The 19,905-nt window shown below is 39.2% G+C and overlaps 1 protein-coding gene across 2 annotated transcripts in view; it reads left to right on the top strand.

Annotated features, from left to right (window-relative positions):
- The window catches only part of STXBP4 (syntaxin binding protein 4), a 172,280-nt gene that overhangs the window by 140,660 nt on the left and 11,715 nt on the right, over positions 1-19,905 (top strand). For both annotated transcript variants that reach the window (XM_082603574.1, XM_082603575.1), the window contains one exon: positions 8,150-8,207. In XM_082603574.1, the coding sequence (XP_082459700.1) occupies positions 8,150-8,207 (58 nt within the window). The remainder of the gene's footprint in view (positions 1-8,149; positions 8,208-19,905) is intronic.

The following is a 19,905-nucleotide window of genomic DNA, read 5'->3' as shown; positions in this document are numbered from 1 at the left end:
GTAGTTCTTTTAAAATTGGCACTGCAGTTCATACCTACAAACTAACTTGTACAATCGTAACTCTAACATTAAAATGTCTCTAAAATAGACTGCTTTGTGTTTAAGCATAAAAATTATTTCAGTTTCTTTCAAAAGAGCATTTCTGTAGGTAATAATGCAGAATTTGAGATGTTGAGAGTTTTTTTGTTGTTGTTGTTCTTCAGAAAGTTAAGCAAAATACTTTTGGACCATTTAAAAATATTGATTGTTGGCAATGCTAACGGGAGTTAGGGAAATGGAAGCAGTATGGCAATAGTTAAAAGCATAGGCTGTAGCACCAGATTGCTTGGGTTCAAATTGTGGCTGCACCATTTTTTAGTGTGACAATGGGCAAGTTACTTAAACCTCTTAATCCCTCAGTTTCTTCTCTGTAAGATGAGGTTAATAATAACACCTATCTCAAATGATTGTTAGGATAAAATGAGTTAATATTTTTAAAATACCTAGAAAAATGCCAGGCATATAGAAAGCTCTGTGTAAACATTTGATAAACACATACTTTATGGTTAGAACAGTAATTCTCACATCATTTTAGACTGATACCGGTTTCATGTTATCATCTTTTGGATAAAATGATATTTCTATCCTTTGATTTTTGAACTTTCTATTAGGACCAGGGAGGTAAGAGGTAGGTTCCATGGTGGTTATACCGGACCTGGCTAGTACCGGGTTACAAGAATTCTGTGAGCTAATTGTGAAACATAGTCTTTATTAAAAATTAAAAATTGTTTTAAATTTTCAGTTTAAACATTTAAAAGAGGAATAAATACTCAAAACTTACCACTTCCTAATTATTTCCCTTATTTTTGTCATTGAGATTATTTATGTCTCATGTCTGGGAATACTATATCATGGCTTCCTACTACACATTTCTTCCCAACTCTGTAGTCATCGACGTCACATAAGTAGCTTGAAATCATTTATGGTAGGAGTATTTGCACCACGGAAATCAGCAAATGCTACAAATTAGGGCTCCTCCTGCCCCCAAGAGCTGGTTGTTATGCACTTATCATCATACCACTCATTGAGGGTCAGAGTGTCCCACTGGTTTCTGTTATTCTTTTACTGGGTGTTATCATGAGTGAAATAGAGACTATATAATTTCCTATACTGGGAGAGGATTCTAAAAAATATCCCAGTATATTAATGGAGATTTCCCCTATAGATAATTTAAACACATTTCCTATATTAAGCATCCAAATTTCTCTATATCTCTAGAACCATAAACGATGGAGAAGGAAGGAGCTGTTGTTATTTTCCTTACTCTGAATAATAATTGTCTCCTTTTGTATATATATCATACAGTTATATATTCTCTAATAAGAGTCTCACGATAACCCTGTAAGCTAGGCAAGCTGACTGCTATTATCACTATCATATAGACTCCACAAGATTATTACTTTCCCATAGTTTTTCAATTATAATTGATGAACATTACATATAGATTCAGATTTTGTGACTGCAAAAAATTTCACTGTGATATATATCATATTCTTTAGTGAAGCTTTATTAATTGTGAGTTAGAGGTTCTCCCTTTCTTTCTTTCTTTCTTTCTTTCTCTCTCATAGCCACCCTTCCGCCCAAGCTCTTTCCCTCTTTTTTCTCTTTTTCTCAAGATATCAGATGCTAAAAGTTAAATATGTTTGAGTTTTCATAACAACTACACTAGAAAATGCTTTTCAGACAAGTTTGGTTATTTGAGCCCTCTGAGACTGATGGTGTTGTCTTTCTCTATTGTATTCTTGGAATTCTCATTTTCCATTGTTTCTCCCCATCCCAGCTCCTGCCATCATCCATGTGAGTCCACCACCTTTACTTTTCAGTTCTTTTTGTCCAATGCCCATTTTTTCCCACTTTACCATGGTCTTCCAATTCCACCACAAACCTTGGCACCACAGACAGTGGTTCAGACTCCCGACTCTCCCTCTCAAACCTTCCACCTTTCCATCTCACTACATGGTTTATTGTCCTCAATAAGATCTCCTATTTTCTCTATCCTTCAGCCTCCACTGTTATTTTTACTTGTCTTCTTATTCAGCTTAAAGTCTGGGGTCCATTATTCCAATCACTCTTACACATTCCCTCAGCTCACTTGGCACTCTCTCCTTCCATCCCGCTATTTAACAAGACTCTGGGCCTCAACAAGCTCAGTCATTACCTTCTGCATGATATACCCAAGTAATGAGCATCACTGCAGTCACACAACCATAGTTCACTAGATTCCACTAGATCTCTTAATGTGTAATTATAATTATTTTAAAGCTCAATATTTTCTCTGGATCTGGTTCTGTTGGTGGTTTTATCTTTTGGCAATGGATTTTTTCTCTTGCTTTTCTGTGTCTCATAAATGTGATTGTCAGTATTTGGAGGTACAAAACTGTAGAGACTGGGGTAAATGTTATTTAAACCCAGAAATGGGTCTGTCTCTTCTCTGTCAGGCCTTTAGTGTGTGTATGGTGGGGGGGGGCGGTATTCACTCTCATTTGTAGGCAAGCTGGATTTGCATTTTGTTTCTAGGGTTCTACTGAGTTTACCACAGACCTCAAATTCCTCTAGTGCTTGTCTGCTGTTCTCTTGTGCTCATGTGAGGTCTGGGGTGCTGGGGGTAGGGGTTCTCAGTATGCCTGCCCCATCCTCAGCAGGCAGCAGGCTCCACACACCTGCATCACGGTGGACATTTACTGTCTGCTCTCTTGCCCTCTCCCAGAGTAGGCAGTTCAGTGCCAGGTGAGTGGTACATGTGGGGAGTGGGGTGTGTGTGGAGAGGGTCTCAGCTTTCCTACTCTGGTCTCTGGGTTTCAGGCAGGCCCCATGCCCAAGTCTCAGGGGTAGGACTTTCCCAGCCTTCCTGTCCCTCCTTAGTGGCAAACAACCCTACCTCCTACTAAGTGCTCTAGTGTATTTCCTGCCCCGCTCCTTGTGGAAGTCAAACTCTGTGTCGCATCAGTGCAGGATTCTGGATTTGAAAGGTTTCCTGCCCTCACCCCTCCATGACTTAGTGTCAGTGCAGGGTGGAGACATCAGGTTTTCTACCCACCTCACCCCACAAGTACAAATGAGGTTTTTGTGGAGTCTGGGAGGGACTGGGGGTGTGGCAGTTTCTTCCCCTCCCCCAGGAACAGATGACTTGCCTTCTGTCACGCAGATTCCTGTCCACATGTGGGAGTGTCCCTTGTTCCTCCCCCAGCTGCAGCCGGCTATTACTTCATATCAGAGGAGGGTCCAGGTCATGGATGATACTTCTGCTCCACCCTCGAACCTTTGCAGGTCCCGCATGTGCCCACACCACCCAGGGGCTCTCTCAGGTCTCCTGTCTACCCCTTGTCTTTCTCATGAGCAAAGAGCTGTTCAGGGAGAGCAGGCTCTCCTTGTGTCTAGGGCTCCCGGGGACACCAAACTATCATGCTAGCCCATAATCAGGCTTTACAAATTTATTACAGTTTCAGATATTTTCTTCTTACCCACTTTTATGGCAAGACTTCTTCCTGTGCTCTGCCAAGAGGGAAGGAGTTCACGTGCCCCATCTTCCCTCAGAGGGGCTTGTCACTCTTTGGAATTCAGTTCAACTGAGGGTCAGCTCAGGTGAGGAACTCAGTCTCTGAGGAACTAAACAAAATTTTTAAAATTTTTTTTAGGTTGTGCAGCTTTCCGCACATATGGTGGGAGCAACATTCTCTTGCAGCTTTCTTCATCTTAAACAGTAGCATATCTCCAGCTTTCCTGTTAAGAAACTTTCAGACAATTTTATCATGGCCTGCAAAACCCTGCATAGTCATATTTGCCTGTCTCTCTGGCTCAGTCTTGTATCAGTCCCCTCCTAACTCACTCACTATGCTCCAGTAACAATGATTTCTCAGTTCCTCAAACATGCCAAGCTCTTCCCCATCCCAGAGCCTTTGCACTTGCTGTTCACTCAACCTAGTGTTCTTGCCCCTATCTGTACCTGGATAACTCCAACAACTTCAGAGATCCTTCCTTCATCCTCCATCCCTTTATCCAAACTGTACATAAAGTACTTCCTCACTCTTTCTCACAGCTGGACAATATCCCGTTATCTGATATATAGTCTTTAATCAGTCCCCATTGGTGGTTATTTAGATTATTTTCAATCTTTTACTTTTACAATTAATAATCTTGTACATAAAGGTTATCTATAAGATAAATTCCTGGAAGAATTGCTGGATGAAATGGTCCATGGAGCCAGTTCAGCGTAGTGGTTAAGAGTCTGGGCTCTACTGCCTGCCAGCTGTGTAACCTTGGGCAAGTGATGGAACCTCTCCATGCCTGTTTCCTCATTTGTAAAATGGGGATAATAGTAGTACCTTGTAAAATTGTTGTGAGGCCTAAGAGAGTTGGTACATGTGTAATGCAATGTTTAGCACATGACCACTCCATTAATGTGAACTGTTGTTATTAGCATTTAAAATTTTAGGTAGATCTTGAAAAGTTTCTCCCCATACATATGTTATCATATGTATACTCCCATCAGTATGAGAATGACTGCCTCTTCATACCCTCAACACAGTGTCTTATTAAACTATGTTTTACTCTTTGCTAACATGATGAACACAGCCTCTCATACTAGTTTAATTTGTATTTCTCTTGTTAAGAGTGAAATTAAGCCTATTGTTTAAGTACATTTATGACCTGAATGTTCCACATGTTTCACAGACTCCTATTTGTCATTTCCTTTCTCTTACTGATTTGTAGGAGTTATTTATGTATTAAGGAGTTTAACCTTTGTCTGTGCTATGAGTTACTCTTTCATAGTATTCAATACTTTTCTTTCCTAGTACTTATTCCTACTTTTAATGGTGTCTTTATTTATGATTACTTTTTAATGTTTCATAAGACCAAGGTACATGTTAATTTGTTAATCATTATGTATTGAACACCAGGTAAAATGCTAAACACAGAAAAATAATCACTAAGAAAATGATCAATAAATATTTAATGAACGGGCCAAATATGACAAAGAGAACTTTCCTACGTAAATAGACTGGGAAAATAGAAGGGAAACTATTTTGTATGGACGTGTGATGAGTTTGGTTTTGGATATGTGGAGTGTTAGGTGACGGCCAGTATTCTAAGGTGAATATGCACGAGACTCCTACTTTGGCAAAATACTCATGAAGAGTACTTGGAAACAAATGATCTCTGATGGAAGGAATGTTATGTGAGGGTTCATAAACAAATGCTTCCAATCAGAAACAATAGTTGTCATAACAGTTTTAAAGCAAATATGAAAGGGAAAAATAGAAGCATTATATATTTGCAAGTATAAAGATGTGGGGAATGTAGAAAATTTTTAATGCCTTGGAACTATAACGATTATTGAAAAGTATTTAGATAGTATGTTGTAATTATACCCAAATCACTTATGGTGAAGGGATGAAAATCTTTACTAAAGGACAATTGCATCCATCATAGTTATATAAGCTTGTAGAAATCAAAAGCGCCCTTTTTCTATAAAGTAGGTTATTTGGTTTATCAATATATTGTGGTTTTTAATTTATAACTAATTGGACAGTGATTGTGTTTTCTATTACTGAACTATCACTGAAAGATAGTCGCTATCAATTGAGTCCCCAAGTCTGTTTTTTACAGACTATATTAACTGCATGAAGAAGAAGAAACCACTCAGTCTTCTAAAAAGAAATGCTATTTTTTCAGAACAGATAATTTATCCTAAAATATTATCTAATAAACAGGAATATCTTGATGGCTGCAGTCATTGAATAACCATTTTGACTTATATGGATATGAATTGGTACCTTTAATAAGTCCGTTGTGAAGTTATAGTCCTTGTTTACTAATTGTAAGAAAATAATCAGGACAGGAACTCTATTTTGATGGCATGGGGATGCGGTATCCCAATGTTCAATCTCAATTCTCAAATGATCCTATAGATTAAAAGATACTGTCTTTAAAGTATACATATTTTTTTCTCCTCATTAAAAAAAAAGACCTGTGAATTAAGAAATTAGAAATATGGCTATAATTGCACTGGAGAGACAAGTCATTTAAACAAAAATCTAAGTCACATTAGAATGACTTTCTACTTTTAGCATGTCTTTGCCCTATTGATCATCATTCCTGGCATTTCTGAACCTTTTTGTCATAAAAGCAGGGGTTTTGTGTACAGTCATCAGATTCTTCCCTTCAGGTGAGGGGCTTGTCAGTGAAAAATGAAGTGATCTGTAACAAAGGTGTAGAAAGTGTAAAGGCGATAAATCTACGTGAACTGCAGCAGCAGTTGATCATGGCCTGTCTGGCTGAGCGTGTGCTGGCCATGGTTACTATCAGAGATATATATAGTGTCACTTCAGGGGCTTTTAAGAAGCCAGTCATTTGCTTATGCTGAGTTCCCAGATATGCTTATTTGTGCTTAAAGTAGGATCATTTATTCATTAAGGGAGAAAAGAAACTCCTAGGTGGCCTGTGTTAATCCACAAAGGAAGTAGTTACAGAATTTTGGGCCAGGCTTTTATTTTATACAACTGTGTTAAAAGACTGGAGGTAAATATAAAGTAAAGCTTGTTTTGTTTTTCTTATAAAAATAACATCATTAGAGGTATTCTCAAAGAATAGGAGGCGAATGATGATAGAGAAAGGTTTTATTTTGTTCATAGTTGCTCTTCCTGCATTTTTGCTCTGCCACTTGCTGAGACTTGGGGAAATGGTTTGTTGTCACAGTTCAGTTACTTTCTAAAGAAGTAGGCTACCTGGACCAGGAGTCTGTTGTTTGATGTGTTAATGTATCTTATACTCATCAAAGGAGGCTTGATAAGTCAATACCAAAGACTGATCCAAAAGGTCAATTACAATCCTTAACAGCAGCAGTCCCCAACCTTTTTTTTTTTTTTAATTTTATTTATTTACTTATTATTTTTGGCTGCTTTGGGTCTTTGTTGCTGCGCGCGGGCTTTTCTCTAGTTACGGAGAGCAGGGCTACTCTTTGTTGCGGTGCGAGGGCTTCTCACTACGGTGGCTTCTTTTGTTGTGGAGCATCGGCTCTAGAGCACAGGCTCAGTAGGCATCGCTCCGCGGCATGTGGGATCTTCCCAGACCAGGACTCGAACCCGTGTCCCCTGCATTGGCTGGAGGATTCTTTAACCACTGAGCCACCAGGGAAGTTCAGTCCCCAACCTTTTCGGCACCGGTTTCCTGGAAGACAATTCCACAGCTTCGCTCACTCTCCCGCTGCTCACCTGCTGTGTGACCCGTTCCTAACAAGCCGCAGACCAATACTGGTCCGTGGCCTGGGGGTTGGGGACCCCTGCTTAACAGTATTCAAGGGTGGAGCCAAGGGATGGAAACCCTTGTGTTCTAAAGGAGTACCACCCATAATTGGAATATAAGAGAATGGGCTGCCTCAACCTGGGCCTGTTCTGTTGGTATGATGAGGACAAAAATGTACTCATTGATAGAAATATGGCCAAATGGTTGCTTGCTTACTTCAGTCTGCATCTCTTTATAGCTAACTAATTATCCTCAATCCCATTACTGAAATGGAAGCTGAGTTCAGCAAATTGTTTGGCCATTAACATCTAGTGCACAAAATTCTTAATTAATAAAATAAAATACTACAATCCATTGTAAATCACTTTGCTAAACTTTCAGACTTCATAAGGAATTTTGTCTTGTCCAAGAGCTACCTTCAAACCGCTTGCTGATCTGGTACTCATATGTCGATTCCCTGTGGAGCTGAGTGAAAGAATGTAAAGGAAGCTAATTAAAGAAACTGAGCCTGAATAGACAAGCAGAGGCCATCTTGTCCATCCTTCTGCCTCCAGGCAAAAACCATCCCCTGCACCAAAAATTTTTGCTTGAATCCTGCTGACAAAAATGCTCACCACATGTAAATGACAAGTCATGATCCATTTAATGCAACTAAAGCAGATTGTTAACTGTTCAAGACTTATTTATTGTGTTCTAAGATGCTGAGTATGAAAGCTCATCTGAATTGTTTTAATTCCTCCTTTCTAGACAATTATTTTGTACAAGAAACATACTCAAATAATTGTAAAGCTGTGGGAAATTTGTGTCCAGGAAATAAAGTTATCTTTATCATCTTATTAAATGTATTTTTGGTTTCCTTTCACTCAAGGTCTACCTTACGGGTGGGAGGAAGCTTACACAGCAGATGGAATCAAGTACTTCATCAAGTAAGTACAAGCATCTCAACCAAGTAAGCAATTTTCTTCACATCTGGAGAGAACCTGGAAGTTGCAGAATAATCAGTAATACCAAGAAACCCTCTTGGAGGTTACAAAAATTAGTAACAAGAAGTGAAACTTCACCATTTTCATTTCATGTGATTTAAATGCTACTATCAGATATCATTTAGAAAAAAAAACCCTAATAATTATTTCAAGGGAAACATCAAAAAATTGGAACAGGATTCTCATTTGAACCTAAATGTTGGCTGCCTCAATTCACTTCTGGCTAAAAGTATTAATATTTATGCAAAGTTAATATCTAATGAAAAAGTCTGGTTTGTCTTAAAACTTATTAACAATAATAGTAATAATAATCAACATTTTTTCATGCTTTGCAGTGTACACAGTTCATTCATTCTGCAAATTTTTTTTTTTTTTTTTTTTTTTTTTTTGCGGTACGCAGGCCTCTCACTGTTGTGGCCTCTCCCATTGTGGAGCACAGGCTCTGGGCGCACAGGCTCAGTGGCCATGGCTCATGGTCCCAGCCGCTCCACAGCATGTGGGATCTTCCTGGACCGGGGCACGAACCCGCGTCCCCTGCATCGGCAGGCGGACTCTCAACCACTGCGCCACCAGGGAAGCCCTGCAAATATTTTTTGAGCATTTGCTGTGCGCCAGGCAGTATTCCATACCTTGGAGATACAGTAGTGAGATATACAGACTATATATATTCTATATATTCTCTGATATCAAGGAATTTACTTAATAGTGAGGAAAAACATACAATATATAACTGAGGAGATAAATGAGACAGTATATGAACAAACCTCATCTCAATGGAGTCTCAGAACATCCTTCATTTATAGATGAAAAAAATAAGAGCCTAGAGTAGTTGTCAAAAAATCCACAGCTAACTAAATCAACAAGCCAGAAGGGAATCCAAGTCTTCTGACACCAGGATTCTCTCTAGTGTACTAGACTGATAGAGACCTCTCTTTGAAAGCCTCAACAGAAATACATTTTCTAGCTGCTGGACTGGTTAATTTTACTCTGGACACAGCAATCTTGTATACTTCCACTATGTTCTGGGTAGCTCTTTTCACGTCAGAGTTGGAGTTATGAGAACACAATGGGGGTTCCCAACAACCTCTTAAAATCCCAAGAGACTTCCTTATATGACCCTTTTTTTTAGCAAATGATACTTGGTATGCATTTGGGGAGGAAAAGAGAGATGTGTCCTTGCCGTTCTTTCAAATGAGCACGTATTTTTCAAAGCAATATCCACATTTTGGATTCTCAAGCTCTGTGACTTTACACAGGTTCCTACATCTCTCTTCATCTCAGTTTTCTCATCAAAAAATAAGGGGAACTGTACCTACTTTATAGAGTTGCTAAATGTTAACCACCTAGCATAAAATTTTGAACACAGTAGATACCTAATAAAATAGTCATCATTAATTTACAACATGGAGAAAACATCATGGTGGAAAAAAGAACAGGAAAAATCGTATGACCATTAAAGACATTGAAAATTCAGAAGCTTCATATTTTGAAAAGATTTAAGGAAAAGCTAGAGGTAAATCTGGCAAAGTATTTTCTTGATTTTTTTTTTCTTGTGGTCTCTAGCAAAAAGTAATTAATAAAGCAAAGGTGTAATTTATAATAAATGAAGGAGAAAGGGACTTTTGGAAAAAAGGACCCAGGAATTCCATGAATAGATTACATTTAGCGCCATACTATTCACTTTCCAAATCATAACTCTTCTGGAAGGAAAGTTTCACTTCAATATGCTGTATTAACTATGTTTAGTTCCTGAGAGATTTGAATGACTGTACTGTAGGGGTAGCAAGAAAATGAAAAACCACATCCAAATTTGCACTGGGTTTCTTTCTTTCTTTTTTTTTTTTTTTTTTTGTGGGGGGTACATGGGCCTCTCACTGTTGTGGCCTCTCCCGTTGTGGAGCACAGGCTCCGGACGCGCAGGCTCAGCGGCCATTGCTCACGGGCCCAGCCACTTCACGGCATGTGGGATCTTCCCGGACCGGGGCACAAACCGGTGTCCCCTGCATAGGCAGGCGGACTCTCAACTACTGCGCCACCAGGGAAGCCCGAGTTGGCTTTTCTGCTAGTCATTAACCCCATTCAAGCACCAACATTTATTTTAGTTTAACTATTCTTAATGGAAGTCTTACTTTACAAGTATTGTGTGCTTCCCTGCCTTCTTCTACTGAGGCCCCTGAACAAAATCATTATAAACATCAAGCTTATACATAATACAGTGAGTTCTGCAGGGTGATGTTAAGCTGCATAAGCTAGAATAGAGACACAGCTCTCATCTCTCCCCGCTCTCGACATGCCCGGCCATCTCCTCATCTCCATTCTCCTTTTCGATCCTCTACACACTTCACCATCTTCCCCAGGAGTTTATTTGAGGAAGACAGGATGCCAAATAATCAGACTAATTTGAATTGCCTGTAAATAGTCCTGGAGTATGCATCTACAAGTGTTTGTATGTGAGTCAAGTGCATAAGTTCTGGTGCAGGTGGATTTGATTCTAGGAAGGCCATCTGGTATGTGGAAAAGAAGAGCGTGGGCTTTGGATTCGGAGAAATGAAGGTTCCAATGCTGGTGTCTCCACAGAATAGCTGAATGACCTTGGCATGTGTACTAAACCTCTCTGGGCTTTAATTTCTACATATAGAATGGAAAGAATATTAGCCCTTCATAGAGTTCCTGCCCAGAATGAATGAGCTTATGTATGTAAAGAGCCTATCATAACACCTGACCCAAAGTAGACACTTTCAGCCAAGGTTAGGCCTCTTCACTTGCTCCTAACCTTTTGATGAGCGTTTCTTCTCAGCTCTCAGCTGCGTTCAGACAGGATGCCAAATAAGTCATGTCTGCATCAGCAAGCATCCACTACATGTCTTTCTTGGAACTATTTAGATTTTTGTTTTTTCATCCTCTCACTACCCCAACCAAAATTTTGAGCCTGGATAGCCTGTGTTATCTTTTGGGTGGTAGTAGTTCATTTACCATGTGAATGGTACTTTGGAGGCAAGAAATAACAAGTAATGAACTCAGTTCACTGCCTCTGTCACCTTTGCTTAAAAAGAACAGTGACCAAGATCACCCTTCCAGAACATTGGAGGAGATGCCGGTCTGTGTACGTATAACCTCTACCCTGAGATTGACACCTGTCACTGTCTTCCCGGAAACTGAATTGTTACATCTGATGGAAGCCAAGCCTCGGGCAAAGGAATAACTGTCAGTGCTGTCTCAAGAATGCCTGGGCAAAGACGGTCTTCATTGAATATTCCTATCCACCCACATGCCCATTGCACACCCATTAATACTTTGTAGTCATCTACTTACCTTCTGACACAAGAGGAGAAAGGATTTTATCTGGTGTAAACAAATATGATCAAAATATTGGCATTGCTAGAGCCAGTGTTTCACAGAACTAACAAACATATACGTCTATATGTGTGTGTGTGTGTATACACCAATATGTGTATGCACATATGCAAATAGGCAGGACTTACTCACTTGCTATATAAATACCAGTGCATTCAAGGGAAAACTTTCTTATTTTCTCCTTAGAGAGAGAGTTGCAGCGTTCTTAAATTCAATGACAAAATGCCAGTTATCTTGATAGCACTGTAATGAAATTATCTGATAAACCTGACCATTTTACCACCCAACTTCCTATCTTCCCTTTGCAGTTATATACTATTACAGATTTATAATAGTCTTTTGATATGATTCCACTTTAAAAGTTCATATACTTTATATGTATGTTATATAATTTAACGGAATTATTATGTTATGTTTGATAGTAAAAATGAACTTAATATTACAAACTAGACATAACTGCTACATTGCTTTCATTGAACTCTTTTTTACTATTGAAGGTTTCAGATTCACTGTGATCACTGGCCATGATTTCATGTATTAATTCTCTATTGCTGCTTAATAAATTTCCCCAAAATTTTGCAGCCTTAAACAATAAACATTTATTTTCTTACCCAAGTTGCAGAGGGTCAAGAACCCGGATGTGGTTTTGCTGGATCATCTGACTCTCTCTCGATGTGGGTTTCTCATAAAGTTGCAATCAAGCTCTTAGCCAGGTCTGGGAATTGAAGAGTAGTTTAATGGGACTGGAATATTTGTTCCAGACTCACATGTGAGGCTTCAGTTCCTCACCATAAGTGGACCTTTCTCCATCCATAGGGCCATAGGGCTGCACAAACATGACAACTGGCTTCCCCCACAGCAAGGGACAAGAGAAAAAGTGAAAGCAAGAGAAACACCAAGATAAAACCTGCAGTGTCTTTTATAACCAATCTCAGAAGTTATTGACATACCTTCTGCCATATGCTACTGGTCACACAGACCACCCTGGTACAGTGTAGGAGGCAACTATACAAGAGTGTGCATGCCAGAAGGAAAGGACCACTGGGAGCTATCTTACAGGATGCCTATGACAAGGCTGTTTCACAATGTACTATATATAATATATTAATCAACAATTAAATTATTATATATATAATCTATACATCTTTATAAATGATACAAAAATCTCAATATCATATACTTGCTTCAAACATTATATTGTACTGTTGGTGATTTTTCAAGTAGGTATACTCATTGGTTTTTTATTTTGTTTGATTTTTTTAACATCTTTATTGGAGTATAATTGCTTTACAATGGTGTGTTAGTTTCTGCTTTATAACAAAGTGAATCAGTTATACATATACATATATATGTCCCCATATCTCTTCCCTCTTGCGTCTCCCTCCCTCCCACCCTCCCTATCCCACCCCTCTAGGTGGTCACAAAGCACCGAGCTGATCTCCCTATGCTATGCGGCTGCTTCCCACTAGCTATCTATTTTACGTTTGGTAGTGTATATATGTCCATTGCCACTCTCTCACTTTGTCCAAGCTTTCCATTCCCCCTCCCCGTATCCTCAAGCCCATTCTCTAGTAGGTCTGTGTCTTTATTCCCATCTTGCCCCTAGGTTCTTCATGACCATTTTTTTTTTTAGATTCCATACATATGTGTTAGAATACAGTATTTGTTTTTCCCTTTCTGAATTACTTCACTCTGTATGACACACTCTAGGTCCATCCACCTCACTACCAATAACTCAATTTATTTTCTTTTTATGGATGAGTAATATTCCATTGTACATATGTGCCACATCTTCTTTATCCATTCATCTGTTGATGGACACTTAGGTTGCTTCCATGTCCTGGCTGTAGTAAATAGAGCTGCAATGAACATTTTGGTACGTGACTGCTTTTTTTTTTTAATTTTTATTTATTTATTCATTTATTTAATTTTTGGCTGCATTGGGTTTTTGCTGCTGCTGGAGGGTTTTCTATATTTGCTGAGAGCGGGGGCTACTCTTTGTTGTGGTGCATGGGCTTCTCATTGCATTGGCTTCTCGTTGTGGAGCATGGGCTCTAGAGTGCAGGCTTCAGTAGTTGTGGCGCACGGGCTTAGTTGCTCTGCAGAATGTGGGATCTTCCCACACCAGGGCTAGTACACATGTCCTCTGCATTGGCAGGCGGATTCTTAACCACTGTGCCACCAGGGAAGCCCCCGTGACTACTTTTGAATTATGGTTTTCTCAGGGTATATGCCCAGTAGTGGGATTGCTGGGTCGTATGGTAGTTCTATTTTTAGTTTTTTAAGGAAACTCCATACTGTTCTCCATAGTGGCTGTATCAATTTACATTGCCACCAACAGTGCAAGAGGGTTCCCTTTTCTCCACACCCTCTTCAGCATTTATTGTTTGTAGATTTTTTGATTATGGCCATTCTGACCGGTGTGAGATTATATCTCATTGTAGTTTTGATTTGCATTTCTCTAATGATTAAAGACATTGAGCATTCTTTCACGTGTTTGTTGGCAACCTGTATATCTTCTTTGGAGAAATGTCTATTTAGGTCTTCTGCCCATTTTTGGATTGGATTGTTTGGGGGTTTTTTGGGTTTTTTGTTTTTTGTTTTTTTCTTTTGCGGTACGCGGGCCTCTCACTGCTGTGGCCTCTCCCGCTGTGGAGCACAGGCTCCGAACGCACAGCCTCAGCGGCCATGGCCCACAGGCTCAGCCACTCTGCAGCATGTGGGATCCTCCCAGACTGGGGAACGAACCCGCGTCCCCTGTATCGGCAGGCGGACTCTCAACCACCATGCCACCAGGGAAGCCCGGGTTGTTTGTTTTTTTGACATTGAGTTGCATGAGCTGCTTATAAATTTTGGATATTAATCCTTTGTCAGTTGCTTCATTTGCAAATATTTTCTCCCATTCTGAGGGTTGTCTTTTCGTCTTGTTTATGGTTTTCTTTGCTGTGCAAAAGATTTTAAGTTTCATTAGATCGCATTTGTTTATTTTTGTTTTTATTTGCATTTCTCTAGGAGGTGGGTCAATAAGGATCTTGCTGTGATTTATGTCATAGAGTGTTCTGCCTATGATTTCTTCTAAGAGTTTGATAGTGTCTGACCTTACATTTAGGTCTTTAATCCATTTTGAGTTTATTTTTATGTATGGTGTTAGGGAGTGTTCTAATTTCATTCTTTTACATGTAGCTGTCCAGTTTTCCCAGCACCACTTATTGAAGAGGCTGTTTTTTCTCTGCTGTATATTCTTGCCTCCTTTATCAAAGATAAGGTGACCATATGTGTGTGGGTTTATCTCTGGGCTTTCTATCCAGTTCCATTGATCTATATTTCTGTTTTTGTGCCAGTAGCATACTGTCTTGATTACTGTCGCTTTGTAGTATAGTCTGAAGTCCTGGAGCCTGATTCCTCTAGCTCCGTTTTTCTTTCTCAAGATTGCTTTGGCTATTCAGAGTCTTTTGTGTTTCCATACATATTGTGAAATTTTTTGTTCTAGTTCTGTGAAAAATGCCAGTGGTTGTTTGATAGGGATTGCATTTAATCTGTAGATTGCTTTGGGTAGTACAGTCATTTTCACAATGTTGATTCTTCCAATCCAAGAACATGGCATATCTCTCCATGTATTTGTATCATCTTTAATTTCTTTCATCAGTGTCTTATAATTTTCTGCATACAGGTCTTTTGTGTCCTTAAGTAGGTTTATTCCTAGATATTTTATTCTTTTTGTTGCAGTGGTAAATGGGAGTGTTTTCTTGATTTCACTTTCAGATATTTCAACATTAGTGTATAGGAATGCAAAAGATTTCTGTGCATTAACTTTGTATCCTGCTACTTTACCAAATTCATTGATTAGCTCTAGTAGTTTTCCAGTAATATCTTGAGGATTCTCTATGTATAGCATCATGACATCTGCAAACAGTGACAGCTTTACTTCTTCTTTTCCAATTTGGATTTCTTTTATTTCTTTTTCTTCTCTGATTTCTGTGGCTAAAACTTCCAAAACTATGTTGAATAATAGTGGTGAGAGTGGGCAACCTTCTCTTGTTCCTTATCTTACTGGAAATGCTTTCAGTTTTTCACCATTGAGGATGATGTTGGCTGTGGGTTTGTCATATATGGCCTTTATTTGGTTGAGGAAAGTTCCCTCTATGCCTAGTTTCTGGACTGTTTTTATCATAAATGGGTGTTGAATTTTGTCGAAAGCTTTCTCTGCATCTATTGAGATGATCATATGGTTTTTCTCCTTCAATTTGTTAACATGGTGTATCACGTTGATTGATTTGCATATATTGAAGAATCCTTGCATTCCTAGGATAAACCCCACTTGATCATGGTGCATGATCCTTTTAATGTGCTGTTGGATTCTGTTTGCTAGTATTTTGTTGAGGATTTTTGCATCTATGTTCATCAGTGATATTGACCTCTAGTTTTCTCTTTCTGACATCTTTGTCTGGTTTTGGTATCAAGGTGATGGTGGCCTCTTAGAATGAGGTTGGGAGTGTTCCTCCCTCTGCTATATTTTGGAAGAGTTTGAGAAGGATAGGTGTTAGCTCTTCTCTAAATGTTTGATACAATTTGCCTGTGAAGCCATCTGGTCCTGGGCTTTTGTTTGATGGAAGATTTTTAATCACAGTTTCAATTTCAGTGCTTGTGATTGGTCTGTTCATATTTTCTATTTCTTCCTGGTTCAGTCTCGGAAGGTTGTGCATTTCTAAGAATTTGTCCATTTCTTCCAGGTTGTCCATTTTATTGGCATACAGTTGCTTGTAGTAATCTTTCATGATCCTTTGTATTTCTGCAGTGTCAGTTGTTACTTCTCCTTGTTCATTTCTAATTATATTGATTTGAGTCTTCTCCCTTTTTTTCTTGATGACTCTCGCTAATGGTTTATCAATTTTGTTTATCTTCTCAAAAATCAGCTTTTAGTTTTATTGATCTTTGCTATCATTTGCTTCATTTCTTTTTCATTTATTTCTGGTCTGATCTTTATGATTTCTTTCCTTCTACTAATTTGGCGGGTTTTTTTTTTTTGTTCTCCTTTCTCTAATTGCTTTAGATGCAAGGTTAGGTTGTTTATTTGAGGTGCTTCTTGTTTCTTAAGGTAGGATTGCATTGCTATAAACTTCCCTCTTAGAACTGCTTTTGCTGTATCCCATAGGTTTTGGGTTGTCGTGTTTTCATTGTCATTTGTTTCTAAGCATTTTTTGATTTCCTCGTTGATTTCTTCAGTTATCTCTTGGTTATTATTTTTTCCTGTAATTGATATCTAGTCTCATAGCGTTGTGGTTGGAAAAGATACTTGATACAATTTCAATTTTCTTAAATTTACCAAGGATTGATTTGTGACCCAAGATATGATCTATCCCGGAGAATGATCCATGAGCACTTGAGGAGAAAGTGTATTCTTTTGTTTTTGGATGGAATGTCCTATAAATATCAATGAAGTCCATCTTGATTAGTGTATCATTTAAAGCTTGTGTTTCCTTATTTATTTTCATTTTGGATGATCTGTCCATTGGTGAAAGTAGGGTGTTAAAGTCCCCTACTATCCTTGTGTTACTGTCGATTTCCCCTTTTATGGCTGTTAGTATTTGCCTTATGTATTGAAGTGCTCCTATGTTGGGTGCATAAGTATTTACAATTGTTATATCTTCTTCTTGGATTGATCCCTTGATCATTACGTAGTGTCCTTCTTTGTCTCTTGTAATAGTCTTTGTTTGAAAATCTATTTTGTCTGATATGAAAATTGCTACTCCAGCTTTCTTTTGGTTTCCATTTGCATGGAATATCTTTTTCCATCCCTCACTTTCAGTCTGTATGTGTCCCTAGGTCTGAAGTGGGTCTCTTGTAGGCAGTATATATATATGGGTCTCGTTTTTTTATCCATTCAGCCAGTCTATGTCTTTCAGTTGGAGCATTTAATCCATTTATATTATGGTAATTATCAATATGTATGTTCCTATTACCATTTTCTTAATTGTTTTGGGTTTGTTATTTTAGGTCTTTTCCTTCTCTTGTGTTTCCTGCCTAGAGAAGCTCCTTTAGCATTTTTTGTAAAGCTGGTTTGGTGGTGCTGAACTCTCTCAGCTTTTGCTCGTCTGTAAAGGTTTTAATTTCTCCATCAAATCTGAATGAGATCCTTGCTGGGTAGAGTCATCTTGGTTGTAGGTTCTTCCCCTTCATCACTTTAAATATGTCCTGCCACTCCCTTCTGGCTTGCAGAATTTCTGCTGAAAGATCAGCTGTTAACCTTATGGGGATTCCCTTGTGCATTATTTGTTTTTTTCCCTTGCTGCTTTTAATATTTTTTCTTTGTACTTAATTTTTGATAGTTTGATTAATATGTGTCTTGGCGTGTTTCTCCTTGGATTTATCCTGTATGGGTCTCTCCATGCTTCCTGGACTTGATTAACTATTTTCTTTCCCATATTAGGGAAGTTTTCAATTATAATCTCTTCAAATATTTTCTCAGTCTTTTCTTTCTCTCTTATTCTTCTGGGACCCCTATAATTCGAATGTTGGTGTGTTTAATGTTTTCCCAGAGGTCTCTGCGACTGTCCTCAATTCTTTTCATTCTTTTTTCTTTACTCTGCTCTGCAGTATTTATTTCAACTATTTTATCTCCAGGTCACTTATCCGTCTTTCGCCTCAGTTATTCTGCTATTGATCCCCTCTAGAGAATTTTTAATTTCATTTATTGTGTTGTTCATCACTGTTTGTTTTCTCTTTAGTTCTTCTATGTCTTTGTTAAACGTTTCTTATATTTTCTCCACTCTATTTCCAAGATTTTGGATCATTTTTACGGTCACTATTCTGAAATCTTTTTCAGGTAGATGGCCTATTTCCTCTTCATTTGTTAGGTCTGGTGGGTTTTTGCCTTGCTTCTTCATCTGCTGTGTGTTTCTCTGGCTTCTCATGTTGCTTAACTTACTGTGTTTGGGGTCTCCTTTTTGCAAGCTGCAGGTTTTTAGTTCCCGTTGTTTTTGGTTTCTGCCCCCAGTGGCTATGGTTGGTTCAGTGGGTTGTGTAAGCTTTCTTGTGGAGGGGACAAGTGCCTGTGTTCTGGTGGATGAGGCTGGATCTTGTCTTTCTGGTGGGCAGGTCCACATATGGTGGTGTGTTTTTGGAGGTCTATGGCCTTATTATGATTTTAGGCAGCCTCTACGCTAATGGACGGTGTTGTGTTCCTGTCTTGCTAGCTGTTTGGCATAGGGTGTCCAGCACTGTAGCTTGCTGGTCATTGAGTGGAGCTGTGTCTTGGCGTTGAGATGGAGATCTCTGGGAGATTTTCACCATTTCATATTACTTGGAGCTGGGAGGTCTCCTCTGGACCAATGTGCTGAACTTGGCTCTCCCACCTCAGAGGCACAACCCTGATGCCTGGCTGGAACACCAAGAGCCTGTCATTCACACGGCTCAGAATAAAATGGAGGAAAAAAAGAAAGAAAGAAAGAAAGAAGATAAAATAAAGTAAAATAAAATAAAACAAAGTTATTAAAATAAAAACTTTAAAAAAATTTAAGTAATAAAAGAAAAAAGAAAGAAAGAAGAGAGCAACCAAACCAAAAAACAAATCCACCAATGATATGAAGTCCTAAAAACTATACTAAAGAAAGAGAAACAAACAAAAAAATGGAAAGACAGAACCCTGGGACAAATGGTAAAAGCAAAGCTATACAGACAAACTCACACACAGAACCATACACATACATGCTCACGAAAAGAGAAAAAGGGGAAAATATATATATATCATTGCTCCCAAAGTCCACCTCCTCAATTTGGGATGATTCGTTGTCTATTCAGGTGTTCCACAGGTGCAGGGTACATCAAGTTGATTGTGGAGCTTTAATCCGCTGCTTCTGAGGCTGCTGGGAGAAATTTCCCTTTCTCTTCTTTGTTCGCACAGCTCCCGGAGTTCAACTTTGAATTTGGCCCCACCTCTGCCTGTAGGTCACCTGCAGGCATCTGTTCTTCGCTCAGACAGGACGGGGTTAAAGGAGCAGCTGATTCGGGGTCTCTGACTCACTCAGGCCACGGTGAGGGAGGGGTGAGGATGTGGGGTGAGCCTGCGGCTGCAGAGGCTGGCGTGACATTACACCAGCCTGAGGCGCACCGTGTATTCTCCCGGGGAAGTTGTCCCTGGATCATGGGACCCTGGCAGTGGCTGGCTGCACAGTCTCCCGGAAGGGAGGTGTGGATAGTGACCTGTGCTCGCACACAGGCTTCTTGGTGGCAGCAGCAGCAGCCTTAGCATCTCATGCCCATCTCTGGGGTCCGCGCTGATAGCCGCAGC

Source organism: Mesoplodon mirus (genome assembly GCF_964341445.2).
Source record: "Mesoplodon mirus genome assembly, chromosome: 18".
In the NCBI taxonomy this organism is placed as follows: Eukaryota; Metazoa; Chordata; class Mammalia; order Artiodactyla; family Ziphiidae; genus Mesoplodon; species Mesoplodon mirus.
This window is presented reverse-complemented; position numbering and strand designations above follow the sequence as displayed.